The sequence below is a fragment of the Sapajus apella genome, unplaced genomic scaffold (assembly GCF_009761245.1).
Source record: "Sapajus apella isolate SASKATOON/1434 unplaced genomic scaffold, GSC_monkey_1.0 scaffold83, whole genome shotgun sequence".
Taxonomy (NCBI): Eukaryota; Metazoa; Chordata; class Mammalia; order Primates; family Cebidae; genus Sapajus; species Sapajus apella.
Window position 1 is genome coordinate 3,521,231 of NW_022437023.1, and position 22,405 is coordinate 3,543,635.

The following is a 22,405-nucleotide window of genomic DNA, read 5'->3' on the forward strand; positions in this document are numbered from 1 at the left end:
AGCAAAAAGCAGGGTATAGACACATGACAGCAGAAGCAGCAAAATCGGTCACATCCCTAGAAACGCTCATTCTCAGGACAACCAGAAGGCCTCTTTAGATCAAAATGAGGAAAGAACAGGGCTTAGAAGTAGGGAGATTATTCTATAGACTACAAGAGACTAAAGAAATCCAGTCAGTTGCAGTGCATGGCTCCTAATTAAATCCTGGTTTGAACAACTAGTTCTAAAAGACAGCATTGGAGAAATTTTAACATGAATTGGATTTTAGATGATATTTAGAAATTACTTGTCAGAGATGTTAACTGTATTATGATTATATAGGAAGATGTCTTTGTTGAAATATTTGGGGAGGGTAAAGTGTCATGTCAGAAAATATACATAGAAATAAAGAAATATAAAAATGTTCATTGTTGAATCTGATGCTGGGCATGTGAGTATTCACTTTACCATTGTTTTTACTTCCCTGTTTCTGCATATTTGAAATTTTTCATAGTGAAATTTTTAAAAATAAAATTACCTTTGATTTAAATACCCTGTCTCACCCTCATCACCATGTAAAGCCCCCAATTTGTTCACTGTTTGAAGATCTGTTTGATGAACATTTATTTGCCTTATGTTAGTAAATAAACAGTGGAGGATGACAAAAAATAAAATAAAAACAGAAAAACAGCCTTGCCTACCTATTCTAGATTACTTTAGCTGTAGGCTTTTGTTTTAATACAGCTTGACTACACTGGTAGCAGTTTGACATTGACGTTCCACAAAAGCCTGTTGAGACAGAATCCCAGTCATTTAAAAAAAATTCTTCTTTAGTAACATATTCTTTAAAAATACAAAATACAGGAGGAGGGCAAGGGTAGAAAAACATTGGGTCCACTAGAAGCCCAGTCTCCATCAGTCTGTGATAAGACCCATGTGATAAACATGCACATGTACCCCAAAATCAAAAAATAAAAATTTTGAAAACATACAAAATACAGCTATACACACATGAGAAAAGGGCTAATATATCCTAGAGTAGGCATTTTGGAGGCGAATTCTTTGTTTGGATATGAAGGGTCAAACCTATTTGCTTAATGAGACATCATTTTTTGTAGCATGTTAAAAACTCTATTTTTCTTCCCATCTATGGCACTGATAGCTGTCGACTTGCTGGAGAAGATGCTTGTATTGGACTCAGATAAGAGAATTACAGCAGCCCAAGCCCTTGCACATGCCTACTTTGCTCAGTACCATGATCCTGATGATGAACCAGTGGCCGATCCTTACGATCAGTCCTTTGAAAGCAGGGACCTCCTTATAGATGAGTGGAAAAGTAAGTCCTAAGGGGAGGATTAACATCTTGAATCACTAACCAAAAGCAATGGGAAGAAAACTCTGAATGGTTATAACCAACTTGCTAACACTTGTAGTTGAGGTCTCTAATGCAGAATGAATATGTTCTCTGGTGGAAACTGTCGAAGACAATGATACTCTCTGGACCTTTGAGATAATTATACCTGGTCCGATTTTGTGCACAGCCCCTCACATAGGCGCTTGCATGGAGATTTGAGGTTTTCAGAGTCTTTGCATTTACAACATTTCTCTGAGCTAAGTAAAAAATAGGATTTTTTTTTTTACAGTTTTAACAATTAGTAGAACTGGGGCAAAGAGAATTTATGTCTTATCAGTTAATTTAGAGCTAGTTAGAGACATAGCCAGGAATGGAACCCATGTATCCTGTGTCCAGTCCCATATTCTTTCCATAAAACACAAGTTCAGAACAGTTACATCCAAAGAGTCAAGACTATCTGTTGCTATAGCTTCTGAGAGTGCTCCTTTATTCTTGAGCACCTCCATAGAGAGCTTTGAAGAGGCACTCAGCAATGAAAAACATGAGAAAAAAAAAAATGGTTCTTTTCTATGTCTCCTTGAACTTCTGTGTGACCACATGTTCCATTAGGATATTTATTACATACAAGCATTGAGGTAGCCCATCATACCACTACCTGGACAAGGACGAAAGATCTTGAGCTTAGAGCTCAAGTCAGAGTGCTTGCCAGCAAAGAGAATGGCCTAAACTCTCACATCTTACTTTTCCTTCCCAATTTCTAGGTCTGACCTATGACGAAGTCATCAGCTTTGTGCCACCACCCCTTGACCAAGAAGAGATGGAATCCTGAGCACCTGGTTTCTGTTCCGTTGATCCCACTTCACTGTGAGGGGAAGGACTTTTCACGGGAACTCTCCAAATATCATTCAAGTGCCTCTTGTTGCAGAGATTTCCTCCATGGTGGAAGGGGGTGTGTGTGTGTGCGTTAGTGTGTGTGCATGTGTGTGTCTGTCTTTGTGGGAGGGTAAGACAATATGAGCAAACTATGATCACAGTGACTTTACATGAGGTTGTGGATGCTCCAGGCAGCCTCCACCTTACTCTTCTTTCTGAGAGTCAGCTCAGGCAGACAAGAGCTGCTGTCTTTTTAGGGATATGTTCAATGCAAAGTAAAAAAAATATGAAATGTCCCCACTCCCAGTCCTGCATTTGCCACTTTGACTTCTCCTGGAACCCCACCTTGACGGTGAGGGGTAGACTTTGACAACATCCCACAGTGGCATGGAGAGAAGGCCCACATCTTCTGGCTGCCTCAGACCTGGCGCCATCCTTCAGTGATGTGTACAGCCAAAAAGGACCAACCGGCTTCTGTGCACTAGCCTGTGATTAACTTGCTTAGTATGGTTCTCAGAACTTGACAGGTGTATTTGAAACTGTAAATATGTTTGTGCCTTAAGAGGAGAGAAGAAAGTGTAGATAGTTAAAAGACTGCAGCTGCTGAAGTTCTGAGCCTGGCAAGTGGAGAGGGCTATTGGACGGCTGCTTGTGGGCCTGGAGTAACCAGGCAGCCTTCAGAGGCGGCCATATGTGCATGTGAGCGCATGCGTATATGTGCGTCTCTCATTCTCCCTAACCCCCAGGTGTTGCCATTTCTCTGCTTACCCTTCACTATCGGTGCAGAGGTTTCTTGAATATCTGCCCCAGTAGTCAGAAGCAGGTTCTTGATGTCATGTACTTCCTGTGTACTCTTTATTTCTAGCGGAGTAAGGATGTGTTTTGCACGTCTTGCTATTTGAGCATGCACAGCTGCTTGTCCTGCTCTCTTCAGGAGGCCCTGGTGTCAGGCAGGCTTGCCAGTGAAGACTTCTTGGGTAGTTTAGATCCCATGTCACCTCAGCTGATGTGATGGCAAGTGACATCATCCTCTCTTGAGCCCCTAGTGCTGTTCTGTGTTGAACACAATGATACTTCAGGTGCTTTTGATGTGAAAACCATGAAAAGAGGAACAGATGGATGTATAGCATTTTCACTCATGCCATCTGTTTTCAACAAACTATTTTTGGGGAGTTATCATGGGAAAGATCAGGGCTTTTCCCAGGAATATCCCAAACTTTGGAAACAAGTTATTCTCTTCACTCCCAATAACTAATGCTAAGAAATGCCGAAAATCAAAGTAAAATATTAAAGCTCATGAGGCCAGAAACTCCTTTTGCTATCTTTCTCTAAGTATGGTTACTTTAAAAAGAAAAAAAAAAGTAACAAGGTGTCTTTTCCACTCTGCTATGGAAAAGGGTCTTCTTGGCAGCTTAACATTGACTTCTTGGTTTGGGGGAAAATAAACTTTGTTTCAGAATTTTGTATATTGCAGGAATCCTTTGAGAATGTGATTCCTTTTGATGGGGAGAAAGGGCAAATTATTTTAATATTTTGTATTAGCAACTTTATAAAGATGACATATCCTCAGGGGTGGAGAAGAGTTGTTTTCATAACTTTCTGAATTTCAGGCATTTTGTTCTTCATGAGGGCTCATATACTTAAGCCTTTTGTGTAATAAGAAAGTATAAAGTCACTTCCAGTGTTGGCTGTGTGACAGAATCTTGTATTTGGGCCAAGGTGTTCCCATTTCTCAATCAGTGCAGTGATACATGTACTCCAGAGGGACAGGGTGGACCCCCTGAGTCAACTGGAGCAAGAAGGAAGGCGGCAGACTGATGGTGATTCCCTCTCAGCTGGGACTCTCCCTTTCAAGGAAAGCAAACGTAAAGGCCTCATCTCCTTTATTGCAATTCAAATTCTCACCATCCACAGCAAGATCAATTTTATCAGCCATGTTTGGTTGTAAATGCTAGTGTGATTTCCTACAGAAATACTGCTCTGAATATTTTTAAATAAAGGTCTTTGCACATGTGACCACATACGTGTTAGGAGGCTGCATGCTCCGGAAACCTGGACTCTACGCTGGAGATCTTGGAAGAGCTCTTTGGTTTCTGAGCATAATGCTCCCATCTCCTGACTTCTCTGAACAGAAAACGAAAGAGAGAATGAGGGAAATTGCTATTTTATTTGTAGTCATGAACTTGGCTGTAATCAGTTATGCCATATAGGATGTCAGACAATACCACTGGTTAAAATAAAGCCTATTTTTCAAATTCAGTGAGTTTCTCAAGTTCATTCTATTTTTCTCTTAATTGTTTTTATTTATTGCATAGTATGGCATTATATCAATATCCTTTAAACTGTGACCTGGCATACTTTTCTGACAGATCTTAATATTACTCCCAGTATTTATCAGAAGCTTTATCAAAAGCTCCTTAGTTGTACGTTTTTTGGTGAAGAGTATCTAGCTCTTTGCTGTGGACAGGTAAAGCCCGGAGCAAATGAATGAGATATTAAGTGCCGGGGGCTGTCTTATCTACACTCAAGTGTAAGAGTGGCGGAGAAGACAGGGCTCAGCAGACTGTGGCCTAGGGCCAAATCCCGCCCACCACCTGTTTGGTATAGCCTGCTAACAATGGCTTTTACATTTTTTAATGATTGGGGAAAAAAAAGAAGCAGTTTCTGTACCATGTGAAAAGTAATGTAAAACTTTAATTCCAGTGTCTATAAATAAAGTTTTATGAGAACAGAACCACATTCATTTGTTTATGTATTGCCTGTGGCTGCTTTTATGCTACAGTAACAGAGGTGAAGAGTTGCAGCAGAGACCAGATGCCCTCCAAAAATGTCAACCATTTACCATCTGTCCCTTTATAGAAATCTGCTGACCCTTGGCCCAGGGCTACAGTTTTCTCATCTATAAAGTGAAGTTCAAGTTTTTTTTCCATCTTTGACATTTGAGACTATCTATAAGCCATATATTTTTATTACAGAACTGCCAGAGAGAATGTTGGGTTTGTATATATATGTGTGTATATTGTAAGCTTTTAAGTGGATGTATTTTATGACTGTTTTGTCTTAGCTGGCTATGGTCCTTGAAAATACTCTTCAGAACGACCAAGGCACATCACGGGATGAAAAGCCACAGGGTCTCATAGCTGAGTTCTCAGGTACTCTGCTCATGTGCTTCCTTTCTTGGTGTCCTTGGAATGACACCCAGCAGGTGTCCCATGGTGGATTGTGGGTCTCAGCCTGTGAGGATATTGAGAGCATGCAGCTGGGTTTTTGCCCGGGCCCTGGCGGGCAGCTGGGAAGGAGGGCAGTGATAGAAGGCAGACCAAGCATAGACTCCATTCCAATCCCAGTGACTGCGTAAGGAGGTGAGAGAAAAGGACCCTGGTTGTTACATGGGGTCCTTTAGCTCCTGTAAGAATCAGACAGTTGTAGGGAGTATTTTGCCTTCACACACCAGACGTGAGAGTAGCCTTCCTCCTAGGCTTCTGAGAAGGCAACCTCCTCAGCTCAAGGAGAGTTGACACCAGAGAAAGCTCCCCTGAAGTGAATCCACTTAAAACAGGGACCAAAATTTCATAGTATGTGGGGGACACTGGGGAATAGGGGAAGTCTGAATGGGACTTTAATCATGAAAATAGAACAAAATGATAAAAGCATGTTCATAATTTTTAAGATGTGTTCTGATAAATAATGAAATCAAGTTGTTTTTGAGGTGAAACTGATTTTGTATCTTACAATAATCTCATTTGATTTTTGCAACATAATAGGAGGAAGTTTTGCAAAAACATTTGAGGGCTTCATCAGTTTTCAGAGGGCCTCTTGATATTTGGATACTCACATCATTCTTTTTTATAAGTATCTATCGGTGATTACCTCCTCACCTTGCCTTTTATTAACTGGTCTGAATCTGTCACTCACACTTTTCAGGGCTTTTGCTTGAGGTTTGAGCAGTTTTCTAGCATTATTTATCAACTTCATCAAATCCACCACCATTTGCAAGATTTGTGATTATTGCAATTAAGTTGTGTTCTACTTGTGTCATTTGTCATATGCTTACAATATAACCATAGAGACTAACAGAAGATCAGAATACAGTGGGCAGGATGAATACTCTGGGTTCAGGTACTTAGGAAGCAAAGAGGGACTAATTTTTTATAAATAGCTCATTAGTGAATGTTTTCACATCTGGATGACTTTCACTTCTCTATACAATTTGGTAGCTGCAAGGACTTGGTTAATGAATATGCAAATAATAAAGACCCCCCTTTTATTTATAATACAGATACGTTTTAATGATATGCATGCCCTTTAAACTTAGCATTTACACTTCTCAGAAGCCGTCAGCCTAAGCAACATTGCTGGGGACTCAAAAAATTTTTTTTGATTAGCCAGGTGTGGTGGCACATGCCTTGTAGTGCCAGCTGCTTGGGAGGCTTAGGTGGGAAGATCTCTTGAGCCTAGGAGCTCAAGGCTGCAGTGAGCCATGGTGGTGCCACTGCACTCTGGCCTAGGTAACACTGAGACCCTGTCTCAAAAAAAAAAAATCAGCTGAGCTCAGTGGCTCACACCTGTAATCCCAGTACTTTGGGAGGCTGAGGCAGGCAGATCACAAGGTCAGGAGTTCAAGACCAGCCTGGCTAACATGGTGAAACCCCGACTCTACTAAAAAAAAAAAAAATACAAAAATTAGCCGGGTGTGGTGGCGGGTGCCTGTAATCCCAGCAACTTGGGAGGCTGAGGTAGGAGAACTGCTTGAACCCAGGAGACAGAGGTTGCGGTGAGCCAAGATTGTGCTGTTGCACTCCAGCCTGGGCGACAAGAGCAAGACTCCATCTCAAAAAAAAAAAAAAAAAAAAAGCGTCTTCCCGAGTGCACAAAGTACAATGTTTTTCAGTGTCACATTCCTTGTATAGCAAAATATTGGAAGTAATCCACATAACTGTCAACAAGGACTTCATTGAATATGATGGCCATCTGTGCAGTGGAATACCATGCAGCTAGGCATGGACAGATGTGCAACATACATCATGAAGGAGAAAAAGTAAGTGGCAAACTATAGTATACTGGCCCCCTTTTTTGTTGATAGATAATGCATGGCTAGGAAATGAATATGTATTGAAGTGTTAAACATCTCTAGGTAGTGGGATTGTGCCCTTTAATTTTTATGCTATTTCTGTAATGTGTACCTTTTTTTTTTTTACACTGAGGGTTTTTTGTTGTTGTTTTGTGATCAGAAGAAACTTTTTCTTTCTTTTCTTTTGCTTTTTAATCAGAAAGGTGTTTAAAGTCTATGTGACCTGGGGAACCAGTCTCATATTTCAGTTTTCCAGGGCTAGAGCCCAACCTTTCAAGGCAGGAGAACAGTTGCTAGAAGGAAATTGCAGCCAGCTGTTAGGCCTCTGGCAAGCAAAGCTGCACCAGTAATTTGCAGTGGTATTCTCCAGCCAGCTGGGAGGGCTTGGTAGTTTCTTCAGTAGCAGGCGGTATTTTGAGGATCTGAAGCAGGATTTTTCAATTTTGGCACTATTGATATTTAAGACCAGATAACTATTTGTTGCGGAAGCTGTCCTATGCAGTGTAGGGTGTTAAGCAACATCCCTGGCCTCTACCCACTAATGGCAATAGCACACATGCTCCCTTCCCCCAGCTGGGATAGCCAGAGATGTCTTCAGATGTTGCCAGATGGCCTCTGGGGAACAAAATCATCCCTGGTTGAAAACCATGAGTCTAACACTTCGACCCATCTAGTCTTGCAGAACACCAAAGCCTCTTTTCTTGAAACAGTAAAAGTTAACACCTACTAACCTGCTGTAACTTAAAGTAGTAATGCCCGGTGCAGTGGCTCACGCCTGTAATCCCAGCATTTTGGGAGGCTGAGGCAGTTGGGTCACCTGAGGTCGGGAGTTTGAGACCAGCCTGACCAACATGCAGAAACCCCCATCTCTACTAAAAATACAAAATTAGCTGGGCGTGGTGGCGCATGTCTGTGATCCCAGCCACTCGGGAGGCTGAGGCTGGAGAATCGCTTGAACTCGGGAGGCAGGGGTTGCAGTGAGCAGAGATTGCACCATTGCACTCCAGTCTGAGCGACAAAAGAGAAACTTCATCTCAAAAAAAAAAAAGTAGCTTGGTGGCCGGGCATGGTGGCTCACGCCTGCAATCTCTGCACTTTGGGAGGCCGAGGCGGGCAGATCACCTGAGGTCAGGAGTTCAAAACCAGCCTGACCAACATGGTGAAATCCCATCTCTACTAAAAATACAAAAAATTAGCTGGGCTTCGTGGTGGGTGGCTGTAATCCCAGCTACCGGGGAGGGTGAGGCAGAAGAACCCCTTGAACCCAGGAGGTGGAGGTTGCAGTGAACTGAGTTTGCACCACTGCACTCTAGCCTGGGCCACAAGAGTGGAACTCTTTAAAAAAAAAAAAATCTTGGCATCTTGGAGTGAAGATGCCAAGCTACTTTTTGGAGGGAAAGTATAAACTGGAAAGGCTTTTTTAGACTCAAATACATATTTTTAGGGGAAAAGGAAGATGTTAGAAGAAAGTATATTTTGTACTGAATTAAGGTCATATCGTTTTTTTAAAAAACAAACAGTAGCGGTAGATGTTGGGTAAATTAAGTCACCTTTTGTTCAGAAGCTCTTTGCCATTATCCACAGACAAAGTCTGGTAATTAAACTGGGGTGTGACTACAAGATTTTCTTAGGCCAGTAATGAAATAACAAGCTTCAATATGCTGGGTATGTTGTGGACCCTCAAGATACTGGTTAGTCTGCATCTCACTTGAGGTGACATTGGGCATCGAGGCTGTCTTGTCAGGGTGAATTTGCAGCATTCTGCATCTGAGAACAGTGTGTGCCTCTAAAGCCAATTGGGAATAGAGCTCCTAAGGACAAATGGTCCCAAGGCAGTTTCTGGAAAACCCATTATTGAAGCCATAGGCCATGGTCTAAGTACTCAGCCAGTGGGATAATGTTATATTGCAGACCTATTTGAGTAGTTTAAGGAAAGTGCTTTGTTTAGAAGTTATTATAAGTTAAATAAGGAAATAACCTTAACCTCAGTTTTGCAACTAAAAATAAAAATTATGCCACCAACATTTGAGTGTCAGTTGCAGCAAAAAATAAAAAGATGTAAAACCACAGACCCAGCCTAGAATCTTGACAAAAACCAGTGGTTCTAAACTCTTATCAGATCCATTATCCTTTGCATAACTAGTATTTCATAACATCTATTTTATAATCCTGAGGTGAAATTCATAGATAATTCACATAATTTCAAAGATCTAATATAAATGACAAAAGAAAAATACGAATTCATTTCCATTTATAAGTGCTGGCTGGGCATGGTGACTCGAACCTGTAATACCAACAATTTGGGAGGTCGAGGTGGGTAGATCACTTGAGGTCAGGAGTTCTAGATGAGTCTGGCCAACGTGGTGAAACCCCGTCTCTACTAAAAATACAAAAATTAGTTGGCTGTGGTTTTGCGTGCCTGTAGTCCCAGGTACTCAGGAGGCCAAGGCAGGAGAATTGCTTGAACTCTGGGGGTGGAGGTTGCAGTCAGCTGAGATGGTGCCACTGCACTCCAGCCTGAACAGAGTGTGACCCTGTCTCAAAAAAAAGTAAATGCTCAAGCATAACTACATAAAAAATATAATGAAGTAGTTAGATGCTTGTACGTATTCATATCATCACCTTGAATGTGACAGCTCCAAATGCATACTATACAGTTGTGTTGTCTTGGCAACTCAGATACCATGGCTGACTGCTGTCAGTCATGATTTTTCTGAAACTGGTAAGCAACTCTTGGATGTTTGTAATATGTAGCAATTATTGTTGAGAATCCCACTCTGCACAGTGGCCCTTGCATGCTCATATCATTAATACTCCTGATCAGTGTGATAACCAAAAATGGCCCCAGAGATTTCAGTGCACCTGCTGAGAATTGCTGACAGACCAAATGACTCTGGGAGACCCGGAGTCCTAAGAAGTAAAACCTCCACAGTGAAGGACAGACCGGGCTCCCTGTTGTCTTCCTTCCTTCCTTCATCTCCTTCCCCCTACCTTCCTTACCTCCCTACTAAAAAGTAGTTATTCTAATGAACTCCTGCTGCATATTAGGTAATTTCCATTATTGCATATTCTATACAAGTAATGGCTCTTTCTCATACAGCCACGTTACAACCCAGGCTGGATTCAACAGACCATCCTCGTATCAATGCTGAAAGACTCCTGGCTCCAAAGAGTATTATAGCATTGGTGTTAGACGTGCCTCTTTTGGTTTTTTGAAAGAAAATTTAAAATGTAAGCATAATTTCCATAAGGACTCTTTGGCTGCTGCTGGCCAGACTGGGGAGGAGTCCCTGGCAGCCACAGCCAGGCACTTGGTGCACACACTGGGTCTCTCTCCCTCGTCCCAGCCCCCTTGCCCTCACTTCTCTACTCATCTGGGATAGAATGCACCTCCAGTCCCCTGAAGAGAAACTACCTTTCCCCTCTTTCAGCCGAAAGGGCTTCAGTCCGCACTCTTTGTATGTCCTAGAAGACTAACGCTTCCCTCCGGCTTTTCTCTATGGCACCGCTCTAATGGGACAAGGTCACTGTGTGCTCTTGCTTTCTCTCCTGGTCTTTGTGCATGAGAGTCCCTCTCTCTAGAACCCTCTTCCTTCTTCCTCATTCCTCTGAGCTAATGTATTCATTCTTCTGTTCAGCCTTGACATCACTTCCTCTGCAAATCCCTGACCATCCCCAAGCCTGAAATAGGTGTATCTTCTGCATGCACCTGTACTCTTCTGGATTGATCAGTGGTGGCGCCAATCACACTGCTTTATCATTGCCTGCTGTTTGTACCACCTGCTCAAAAAGGGAAAACATATAAAGGTTAGGACCACAGGCTCTGGAACCTTTATGTGATTAAGTAATTTGCCCAAGATTGTACCAGCAGCAGACAGTGGGGCTGTTCAAATCACAACCCCACTGTTTCCTATTGGTACAATCTTGAGCAAATTACTTAATCTCTTGGAGTCTATCTCATAGGGTTGTGAGGACTAAATGATTTAAAACATGAAAAGCCCTGGGCATACAGTAAATGCCAAATACTGGCATAAGGCTGCATGTCATTGAGGACAGAGCATGCCTTGTTCACTATGGTGGCCCTGTCACCTTGGTGTGCCAGGGAGACTTTGGTGTGCACACAGTGACCTTGTCCCATTAGAGCAGTGCTTGGTACCTGGCACACCGTAGGCATTCAGTCCTTATTGACCAAGAGTCAGTAAATGGGATTAAGTCAGCTTTTAATCCCTTGCAAATCACCTTGTCTTTTGCTTCCTGTTTTTATAATCAATAGTCTTTAGAAGCAAAGATCATCTAAAGAAAGAAACCAAATATGTATGGATTATCTCCCTTGCCTAAGAAATGGTGCTATGCGGAATTGCCTTGTTTAAGAAGAGATACGTGTTAGAAGAATTGGCTTCTGATTCTCTTTGCTGTGTCTTGCTGTGTAATTCAAGTTGGATGCACAGCAATTTAATGAATTAGAACAAGAACTAAAAGATTCTTGAAAGTGGCTGATGGTTGGCCATGATCCAGATAATTCCTACACTTTCCCCATCCATCTACTACTTTAAAATGAAAATATCAAGGAAAAAGAAAGGAAATTGGAAGGCATTACAGTATCCTGCACCCTCATTCAGCCACTCTACAAATATCTTTTAGGTACCTTCCATCTGTCAGGCACTGGGAATATGGGAAACAATAAAAGTCAAATTCCTGCCCCCATGGAGTTGTTCACTGCAGCAATGACTGTACCGTCTCCCTGGCACCCCTAGAAGAGAACCTCTAAGCACCTCTTGCTGGGGGCCATTTCTGGGCCTGTGCACCTTTGATGCACCTCCTTGGCGCTCAGCTGACAGACGATAGGATTTGTCATGGCGTCCAGGGCTGCGTGTCCTTTTGGGTTACCTTGACCTGATCAGCTGTCTCCACTGTGTGTTTCCAGCGTGAGATGTGCGGTCACCATCCACCGCCATTACACAAAGACCCATTTCCCCTGGGCCATTGCTCAAGTGTGACAGAGCCGACTGTCCTGTATGGAAACAGCCACCTACAGCTCTGCCCTGTGAGACAGGCAATGACTATCTGATCATGGCGCTGACACAGTGCTTGTGGTGGGGAGTGTCCCTATCTGGAGGCAGACAGCTGAGTGGCCGCTCTGCCCTCAACAAGCCCCATCCTGCTTCACTGTGAGGAAAGAGCCCCCACCCCACCGGCCCTCTCCCCAGCCTCCAGTTGAGTCAGGTGCCCCTCCAAGTGTTTATGTAACTTGTGCTGATACTAATAGGGTCAAAGCACTTACCACATTAGTTTGTCTAACTAGTCTATTATTATTCTTTCATGACACAAAACATATTTACTGTTGAAAATTTTTAAAGGTGGGTAGGTAACATTCATTATCGCACTACCTGGAAACAATAGCTGTTGACAGATTGGTGTAACTCCTAGAAATTTTCCTACATCTGGAAAAATATGTCACTTTTAAAACTCATTATTATTCAGATATCTGTGTCAATAAATGGTGTTGAAACAGCTGGATAGCCACTTTCCTCCTTCAGCCACAACCATTTCCAGACACATCAAAGATTTAAATGGAGAAAGGCTTTCAAAGCTTGTCCCAAAACCTAGAAGCCATTCAGGAAAGGGCAAATGAATTTTCCCATCCGAAAATTGTAGAGCTTTTATACATTGATGCCCATCTGGCAGGATTTAGTGAGGACAGAAGCTGTACATAGCTGCAGTTCTAGGTAATTATTCTAGAGAAGCTTTCTCATATGTCCACAAGGAACGGAGTACAGAGACTTTTCACTCAACATCATTTATAATAGAAAAAAATGGGAACAAACCTCAAAGTCCATCAATAGGGGAATAGGAAATAAAGGGCAGTATGTATTCATACAACAAAATATTAAACAGCAGTGAAGGCAAATGAACTAGAAGGATTTCACCACCACTCCCAGACCCCCGACTTTGTCTCTGTCCCAGGAACACGAGGCAATGTCTGGAGACATTTTTAGTTGTCACTCTTGGAGGTGAGGGTGGCATCTAGTGGCTAGAGGCCAGGCATGCTGCTAAACATTTTTACAATGCACAGGATGGCCCCCACCACAAAGAATCATCCAGCAAAAACGTGTTAGCAGTGCCGAGGATGAGAAACTGAGAGACGACTCACATGTTGGCAGACCTCACCAACAACTGTAAGTGGAAAAAGGGGCTGCAAAAAGATCTAGTTTGATATCGTTTACAGTGATACATATACAGTAAAAGTAAAAGCAGAGAAGGACAATAAACACCAACTTGTAGGGAGTCACCTCTAGGAAGGGAGGGAAGGCATGGACTCAGAGAGGGGCTCGAAAGGGCTTTAGTGGTCACGAGCCAGACAGCTTAGGTTCTAGTCCCGGCTCCACCACTGACACTGTGTAACCTCAGCAGGTTGCTTAATCATTCAGGGCTTCAGTTATCATGTCTGTAAAATGGGATGATATTGATAATCATGCCGTCTTCACAGGATTGTGGTGAGGGTTAAGTACATTAACCAATGTAGAGCACTCAGTGTGTGGCTCATAGTAAGAACTATGTGTGTTTGACACCATTTCCGTCGTGATGCTGAATATGATGTGCTATTTTTAAAATATCGGAAGTGAACATGGCATGTGTGAAATAACTCAATGTTCTGCCTTGAGAAGTTCCTTCACTCCTCCTGCCACCCCCAGCAGCCAAGTGAATTTCACCCTCAGCACTTACTCTTTATTTTTTAAAGCAGGCCATCTCGAACATACTCTCCAAATCTGAGACAACTCATCTAGGCCGTGTTTCCTTCTCCTCTCCCCCGCGCCCCCGCCCCCCATGATGCTGGAAACTTCTCTTTATTGATACAGATGATGAGCAATGCAATGATAAGTGTGTGTCCCTCTGTTTCACTTTGTTTCCCTAAATTGATGGCTATCGAATTACCAGGATGAACAAGGTGCACATTTTAGCACTTTGGTAGCATTGCCAAACGGTTCTCCTAAAAGCTTGACCCAGTTTACCCTCCCGCCTGCCAAAGACAGTGTTGTTACTGTTTCCTGCTGCCTCCCTCACTGGGGTAGGAGCTTCTTAAGCACAGGGACTGTCACATTTGCCCATGTGTTCTCAGTGTCTTCACAGGTGCCCGGCAAAATGTGGTTGAATGGATTAAGGCTTTCCCTTAGTCACCAAGTAAGTAAGGAGGATGTCGAAAAATAAGACACTCATGCCCTCAAGAACTTACAATTTAGGTTTATCTGAAAGTTAACTGGCGGCCGGGCGCGGTGGCTCACGCCTGTAATCCAAGCACTTTGGAGGCCAAGGCGGAGGATCACCTGAGGTCGGGAGTTCAAGACCAGCCTGACCAACATGGTGAAACCCCATCTTAAAAAAAAAAAAAAGAAAGTTAACTGGCAATTCCAAGTCTAAGGGCACTGGTGAGAGTGGCCTGGCAAAGCTGGCCCAGGAAGAGCTGCTGAGCAGGTTGTAAGAAACAAGGATCCCCCTTAACCTTGGCAAAGCAGAGGAATGGCATTCCAGACAGATCACAAACAGCTCAAGCAAGGGCGTGGTGACAGGGCTGAGGAACACACGCTTGCGGATGGCTGGAATGGAGGCTCCCTGGGCACAGACACCTGGGAGGATCCGATCAGCAAGAAAGGCGGGTCCCATCCGGATGGCGGCAAGCCTTGTTCAACAGACTAAAAACTTTAAACTTTATCCTGGAGGCCACTGAACGCTACCAGGGGTGGGGCGGTATGGGGAGGAAAGGCTGTTCTGAAACAGGAAGATTAATCGCAGCTGGGGTGCCGCTGACTGCCTGTCACACGGGAGCCCTCAAGCTGCCCAGCTGGTGCACCCTCTTTCCAGGTGACCAAAGCTGAATCCGATGCCCCCCGGCTTAGGAAGGGCAGCCGTGGGCAAGTGTGAGGGAGTGAAGACCAGGCAGGGCTTGAGAAGCAGGGAGAAGCTGTTTGTCAGGGAAGCGTCGTCACCAGGATCGGGGCAAGCTGGTGGCTTCCCCTCCACAGCCCCTTGTCATCCCTGTCGCCACACCTGTGCTTGGGCTGACGGTGACAGTGTGTGCTGCCACTCTCTCACTATGACTCTTATTTTTTTTAGAGATAGGGTCTGGGATAGGGTCTCCCAATGTTCTTTCTATTTAATTTTATTTCTTAGAAAAGATAGGCCAGCATAGCTGAGCAAAGTGCTTACCAGGACTGACCCTGGGCAAGACTACCTGGGCTTCACTCCCAGCTCTAGTACTAGCTGTGTGTCCTTGGGCAAGTCACTTCAACTCTCTGTGCTTCATTGTTATACTTAAAATGGGGGACACTGTTAACCCATCTCATAGAGTCCTTACATGTAAAGCTCTTATAACAACTTTTGACAAGTAATTCATGCTCTTTCCATGTTTATTAAATGCATATAATAGAAAACGAATGTATCCAGAGAGGCAGTCTGACTTACCTAAGGTCACACTGCAAATTAGAGACAGAGCTGGAATCAGAGCCCGAACCTCTGCTAAGGCAGGTAGCCCTACTAGTCTAGTTTGGATTTATCTGCCCCTGACGAGGGCTCCTGGGGAGGATCTATGGGTCCTGACATTGGATAGTTTACTTAGAAGGGTGGAGCAGGAGATCCTGTGGCCTCTGCCCTGGACAGACAGGATGTGGAGGTGGCCTTGGGGATGTACAGCCTCCCCTGCCTGAGGCAGGCTGCACAGGAGTCCAGGCAGGCCCTGGCCCCATTACTGTGGTTTGTCAGGTCAGTAGGGCAGAGACTGCCCCAGGCACGAAGGCGAGCTGGGCCTGCATATCAGCTGCACACAGACAGACGCAGTGATAACAAGGCTGCTGTGGATAAAGCCCTGCCACATCCCTGCCGTTCAGCCAGTCACCGGCTGCCAGGCACTCCTCCTGCTACTTGGAATTCAGTGATGAACAAAACAGACAAAACCCCTACCATCACCAACCTCATGACATTCTAATAGAGAGGCGCAGACGATAAACTAATATGTGAGGAGGTACTCAGGACTTGAAGGAGGACGAGGCCAGGTAAGGCAGGGGAGCGTGGCTCGCAATGAGGAGATGGTGGGGGGGAACCTCAGAGGAGGTGACACACGACAGTCCTGAAGGACCAGAGGGAGCACCACGCACAATGCCTGCAACCTGGCAGGTGCGGCTTCAGGAAACCCTCCTGCTGTCCCTGGCTATGTGAGTGACATTCTCCCATCTTACTGACGAGGAAGCTCGAGGTTCGGACTCAGCCCTGCCTCCCAGTCCTCGCCTGCCTCTTCACTGGCTCCCAGGAGTACAAGCACACTCAAGCATGTGGACCTCACGAAGCCTGTGCTGGGGAAGGAGGGGTGTGCGGTGGGGTCATGGGGAGAAAGGGACACGCACAGGGCTATTGGGGTGAGCAGATCTACAGTTCACTCTGGAACACTTCCTTGAAGATGTGAGTTTAGAGTTAAGCTTGGAAAGAAGGAAGGGAGGGAGAGGAGGAGGGAGAGAGAAAGGAAGAAAGAAAGGAAGGAAGGGAGGGAGGACAACTTCAAAGGGAGAGCATCTGGCTCCTGCGGATCTTCAGTGGGAGTGGTGAGGAGAGCTGTCCGCAGGGAGGAGCCTGCTTTGGAGCACACGTTTGGTGCAAATTCATGGCAAGAGAAGAGCCCTCGGATTCAGGTTGTACACTCTGGTCCAGCCTCATGCTGGAGGGCCCACAAGGATGAGGCCTCTAGGCCTTGCCTCAGGGAGCAAGGGAAGAAGAGAGCAAAGTCAGAAACATCCTAGGACAGATTGTAGCAGATCTGACAGTAACCACACATCCGACACCCAGCCTGTGGTAGGCCGGCCAGGCATAGTCCCCTACTGTTGCTTACTCCGTCCCACATTTGTGTCTTCAAGTCACATCTTCTTCCCTACCGCTAGTACCCAAATGTAGGGGGGAGATCCCATAAACACCGAGGCAGGAGCAAAAGGCCTCAGCCTATTTCCATATAAATAATGAAGAAGAAATTGACTAGAAATATAACCGTAGTAGTTATTAGTTATTCATGGGAGATCTTAGTCATTCATAGGTGATCTTAATTCTTTTACTAATGCCTCTCAGGTCGGAAGTATGAACCTGGGGTGACATTGTGAAATGAATGACACTAAGGCAAGATGCTCTAAGCCCTCTGTCACGCCCGCATAAGGGCTGCTGGAGGGCGCCTCGGCCGTGCGACAGCACCAGTGCTGTGAAAGCGCCCGCTGTTTAACCAGCTAGGGAAGGAGGTGTCCAAAATGACCGAGACATCTCCTTTCCCGAAGGAGTTAGGAGAAAACTCTGCTTCTCCAAGCTCTTGTGGTAAGGCCTGGCAGCTGTCAGGGAGGCCCGCAGACATCCAGGGGCTTAACTGTCTCTATGTGATGCTGTGCTCCAGTGGTCACGCTCCATGTCCACTCTCACACCCTGCTTCTGCACCTGCTTCCTTTTGTCTCAGAAAAGATAATCAGTAATAGTAATGTAAATCTTAATGTTTTGGTTCTTTCTTCATAACTATGGAAAAAGTGCTGATGCATTATGCTCCTTACCTCACTTAAGGTGCCAGAAATTCCTGACCCCTACCTGAATGACACGTGATGTACTTGACCCGATCACTGCCACCCCCTATCTACCCTGCCCCAGTCTCCGACCACCAAGACCACGCCCTACCTACCCTGCCCCCAGATTTGCAGCTCAATAAAAGTGAGAGCGTCCCGGCATTCAGGGCCACTGCTGGTCTCCGCGATTTGGGTAGCAGTGGACTCCTGGGCCCAAACTCTCTTTTCTTGATCTCCATGTCTTGTGCCTTTTATTTCTACAATTTCTCGTCCCGCACCAGCCGGGAGGGGCTCACAGAACCCTGTAGGGCTGGACCCTGCACCCAAAAATCCTTGGTTCATTCAGTCACCACGTATTTACTGAGCAGCTACTATGGGCAAGGCACAGTGCCAGGGGGTACAGCAGTGGCCAGAATACTGCCGTCACCTCACAGAGTCATTGTCCAGTGGTGAAGAGGGGCATTTCACAGGAGACAAGGAGGATTAATTAATATTATGCTGAATGCTACCAAGGACAAGGCAGAGACCAAATGGAACGGAGGCCTGGGCACCAGACCTTCCCCCAGCCACATCTTTGAAGGGTCGAGTGGAGGGGGCTGGCCTGTGGGCTGGGTGCAGGGAGGCGGGCCTTAGGGGTGGAGTGGAAAGGGATGTGTGGGCTGGATGTTGTGGGGAGGGAGGTGTGAAGAGGGGAAGCCTGTCTTCCAGGCCCCAGAAGGCTGAGAGGTGCCCGATTCCTAGAGCTGTCCCCACCCCTGTCCTCCACCAGGGGGTGCTAAAGCTGAGGCAGGGAGAGAGGAGGAGGTGGAGGCCCAGAGAAAAAACTCCTGTAGTTTACAAGGGTGCCTGAGAAGGAGGGTGCCTTTTTTTTCCTTTTGAGACGGACTTTCGCTCTTGTCACCCAGGCTGGAGTGCAATGGTGCAATCTTGGCTCACTGCAACCTCTGCCTCCCCAGTTCAAGCGATTCTCCTGCCTCAGCCTCTTGAGTAGCTGGGATTACAGGCGTGCACCACCATGCCTGGCTAATTTTTGAATTTTTAGTAGAGATGGGGTTTCACCATGTTGGCCAGGCTGGTCTTGAACTCCTGACGTCTGATGATCTGCCCACCTCAGCCTCCCAAAATGCTGGGATCACAAGGAGCGTGAGCCACTGCAGCCAGCAGAGGGTGCCTTGTCTTTTGCTGCTAAGATACATGTTCTGCCTGAACCCCAAGTCTGCTGACCAGCACTTGCCCTGAGAATGGAAACAGGTAATAGGGAGAGAAGGTCCGGGAAAGGGCCTTGCAGAAGGGGGCCGGTACTCTGTCAAGTTTTCAGAGGCTGGCTGGCCACAGTGGCTCATGCCTGTAATCCCAGCACTTTGGGAGGCCAAGGCAGGAGGATCGCCTGAGACCAAGAGTTTGAGACCAGACTGGTCAACATGGTGAAACCTCGTCTCTACTAAAAATACAAAAATTAGTGAGGCATGCCTGTAATCCCAGCTACCCAGGAGGCTGAGGCAGGAGAATTGAGGCAGGAGGTGGAGGTTGCGGTAAGCTGAGATCATGCCATTGCATTGCAGCCTGGGTAACAGAGTGAGACGCTGTCTCAAAAAAAAAGTTTCCAGAGGTCAGTAAGGTGTCCCAGGGGCTCTAAGCTGGTCCCCTGAGGGACTTACCAGAGGCTGCTGGAGTAGGAAAGTGATGGACACAGGAGGAATGAGGCTGGGTGCCTGGGGCAGGGCAGGGCCTGGTCTGCAGGGTCAAGTGCCCCTGAGGGGTTTGGAAGGTAGACACCTGCTCTTTCCCCAGATGTCTGCTGGGCCCACTCCCAGGCCTATTCAAGGGCTGCTGAAATGTTGCCTCCTCAGAGAGACCTTCCCTGATCAAATAATACTCACTAGGCTTTTAGACTGTTACTCTACCTTATTTTTTCATAGCACTAATACCACCTGCCATTACATTTGGTTCAACCAAATGTATTAAATATCAACATTTTAAATTATTGTTTTGTTTACTGAGACAGGAAGGATCTTGCTTTGTTGCCCAGGCTGGAGTGCAGCTCACTGCAGCCCCAACCTCCCAGGCTCAAGCAATCTTCCCACCTTAGCCTCCAGAGTAGCTGGGACCACAGGGGCGCACACCACACCTGGCTAAAAAATTTATTTTATTTTATTTTAATAGAGACTGGGTTTCACCATGTTGCCCAGGCTGGTCTCAAACTTCTGGGCTCAAGTGATCCTCCTGCCTCAGCCTCCCAAAATGCTGGGATTACAGACCTGAGTTACCACACCTGGCCAACAAATATATGTTGAATAAATGGGTCAATGAATCCTTGTGCTGAGTATCTGGCAAAAAACTTAATAGAGCAGTTGGATGTGAGTTTGAGCTGACTGTCACCGAGGGGATCGTTTCTGGGGCAGGGACTGGACAGCCAAAGAGCAGTGGCTGGGGTTGGGCAGCTGGCATACCCGGGCAGAGCTGACACAGTCCACTGGGGAAGGAGCCTCTGGCGGGACCTACTGTGTGCCAGGCTGAACTGGACACTTCTCGAGTCATCTCTTTCAGTCTTCACAACAGCGCTGTGACATGGGTCTTATCACCCACTCACATTTTACAAATGAGAAAACTGACGCTTAGAGGAGCCAACTACCTTGTCTAAGATCACACAGCTTACCACGCCACAGAGCAGCCCGCAGGTGCAGTCTTTCTTCTGCATCTCCCTGCCTCCTTGCAATTTTGCTTGTTTCATGGAGTTCTGAAAGCCCCAAAGAGCATGGGAATCTCTAGAGCTGGGGCCAGAGCTCTAGGACGCCCTGACCTGTCCCACCCTCAGAGGACCCCGGATGTGTCACGCTTTCTCATATCTTTGGAGGACTCGTGAGGATGTTCATGCTGGTCCTGCCATTTGGAACAGAGAGGGTGGCTGCTGTGCTCCTGGGGCAAGATGGGGTCTAGGAGACCAGGATGGGGGATGCGACAGCCTCATAGTTATGCGGGGCTTTTGCCTCAATCTCTAATAAACCATAATCAATCCCCACACCATGTCTCTGCCTCCAGAGGATCACAGACTAGTTAGAAGACAATACGGCAACAGCCCCTTCTCAGGCACATGCTGGACACCAGGCATTCTAGTTCGTGGTTAAATGTGCAGACTTAGGAGCCAGATGCCAGGAATGAAGATCATGTTCACCACTTTCTTAGTTATGTGTGACCTTGGACAAATTACTTAACCTGTCTGCGCCTCAGTTCTCTCCATGTGTACTAGGGGAATAATTATATTGAAATAGACTAAAGCAGCCCTGATACCTGGGAGCTGCCCGGTCCCATCAGCCAGGACTTGGTTGCTCGGAGCTGCCCAGCCTGGCGCAATTCGGTCTTGCTGTGCTAAACATAGATAATTTCACAGACATCAGCATCGAACAAGGCCATCCCTGACCAGGACAGACCAAGACAAAAATGAAACTACTCTATAGTCATATCAGAATACAGACAAAACATGAATTTTGTCCAAACCACAGAAATGACCCAAATCCCCCAGTAGAGCTAAGCTGAGTGGCGGCTGCTGCTTGACCAGCTGTAGCTTCAGCCTTGCTCCAGTCTGCTTTCCTTCTAGGCAAGACGCATCAAGACTCCCAATCACAGTGTCACCTCCACTTCCTGACAGCATCAACCCAGAACAAAGCCCCGCTTCCTTCACCCCTCCCAAATCGCCTAACACAACTCCAACATTAGACTAAATCCTTTCTAATGCCCCTTCCTGGGATGCCCGTGATCCCCACGGTGCATGCTCTCCCTCACTGCAAAGAGTCATCGGCTCAGCTTCTTCGCCCACATGTGTGTCTCTGGTGATCTCTGGTTGGAGGCATTGAAAGTTCCTACCTCAGTGGGTTGTTCTGAGGAATATACTTACACTGCACCTGAAATGATACAACCCTAAGGCTTTTTCAATATGCTTGTCATACTTTACGATTATCCCCATTTCACAAGGAGGACTCTGAAGCTCAGAGAGGGGACCAAACTTTGCCCAAGGTCACACAGCAGGTAATGACAGAGAAGGGAGGCAAATGCAGGCCTCATTCCAAAGCTGGTTTCCTGAACCCCTGCCTCCACATTCATAGCGCAGAAACCAACAAGACAACCTTGGTGGGGTTGGTGTCTGGAAAGGAGAAGAGCAAAGGGCCCTTGGAACTCAAAAGGAGAGAGTCTCAGGCTGAGGAGGCAGGGCATCCAGGATGACCTGAGTGACCCTCTCCTCCTCCGCTCCCATTCATGACTCCCCGACTGGATCCTCCAAGGGCTCCCCCCAGGCTGCCTGGCTGCTGAGTAACGTGGGGCCAGTCAGGCCCAGAGTAGGGGTCAGTGTCAGCAGAGTCGGAGGCCTGAGTCACTTCCTGACCCTTGCTCAACAGCATCTGGAGCCACAGCCCGAGTGGCTGCTCTTGTCCTCGGGAGATTGCACCCACTTGGGCAATGAGCATGCCCTTGGTATCCCCACAGTCCTGGACTCACCTCTGCCCTGCTCTGGTATTGAAGACGTGCGGCAGACAGGGTCCAACCTCACCTGCTGCCACA

General features: G+C 46.1%; 1 protein-coding gene and 1 long non-coding RNA gene across 8 annotated transcripts in view; one reads left to right on the forward strand and one right to left on the reverse strand.

Annotated features, from left to right (window-relative positions):
• Nucleotides 1-4,851, forward strand: part of MAPK14 (mitogen-activated protein kinase 14) — an 82,147-nt gene extending 77,296 nt beyond the window's left edge. For 4 of the 7 annotated variants that reach the window (XM_032253546.1, XM_032253547.1, XM_032253548.1 and 1 more), the window contains 2 exons: nt 1,142-1,315; nt 2,095-4,851. In XM_032253546.1, coding sequence (XP_032109437.1) covers nt 1,142-1,315; nt 2,095-2,162 — 242 coding nt within the window. In that variant the 3' untranslated portion in view covers nt 2,163-4,851. Of the gene's footprint in view, nt 1-1,141; nt 1,316-2,094 lie in introns of those variants that run through there. The other 3 variants (XM_032253549.1, XM_032253551.1, XM_032253552.1) reach the window with 2 other exon arrangements.
• An 11,586-nt stretch (nt 4,852-16,437) lies between these two features.
• LOC116533684 lies at nt 16,438-22,405 on the reverse strand. Its single transcript, XR_004261405.1, has 3 exons — nt 22,390-22,405; nt 16,604-16,618; nt 16,438-16,515 (listed from the first exon to the last, which is right to left on the reverse strand). It is a non-coding gene; the product is annotated as an uncharacterized LOC116533684 (long non-coding RNA).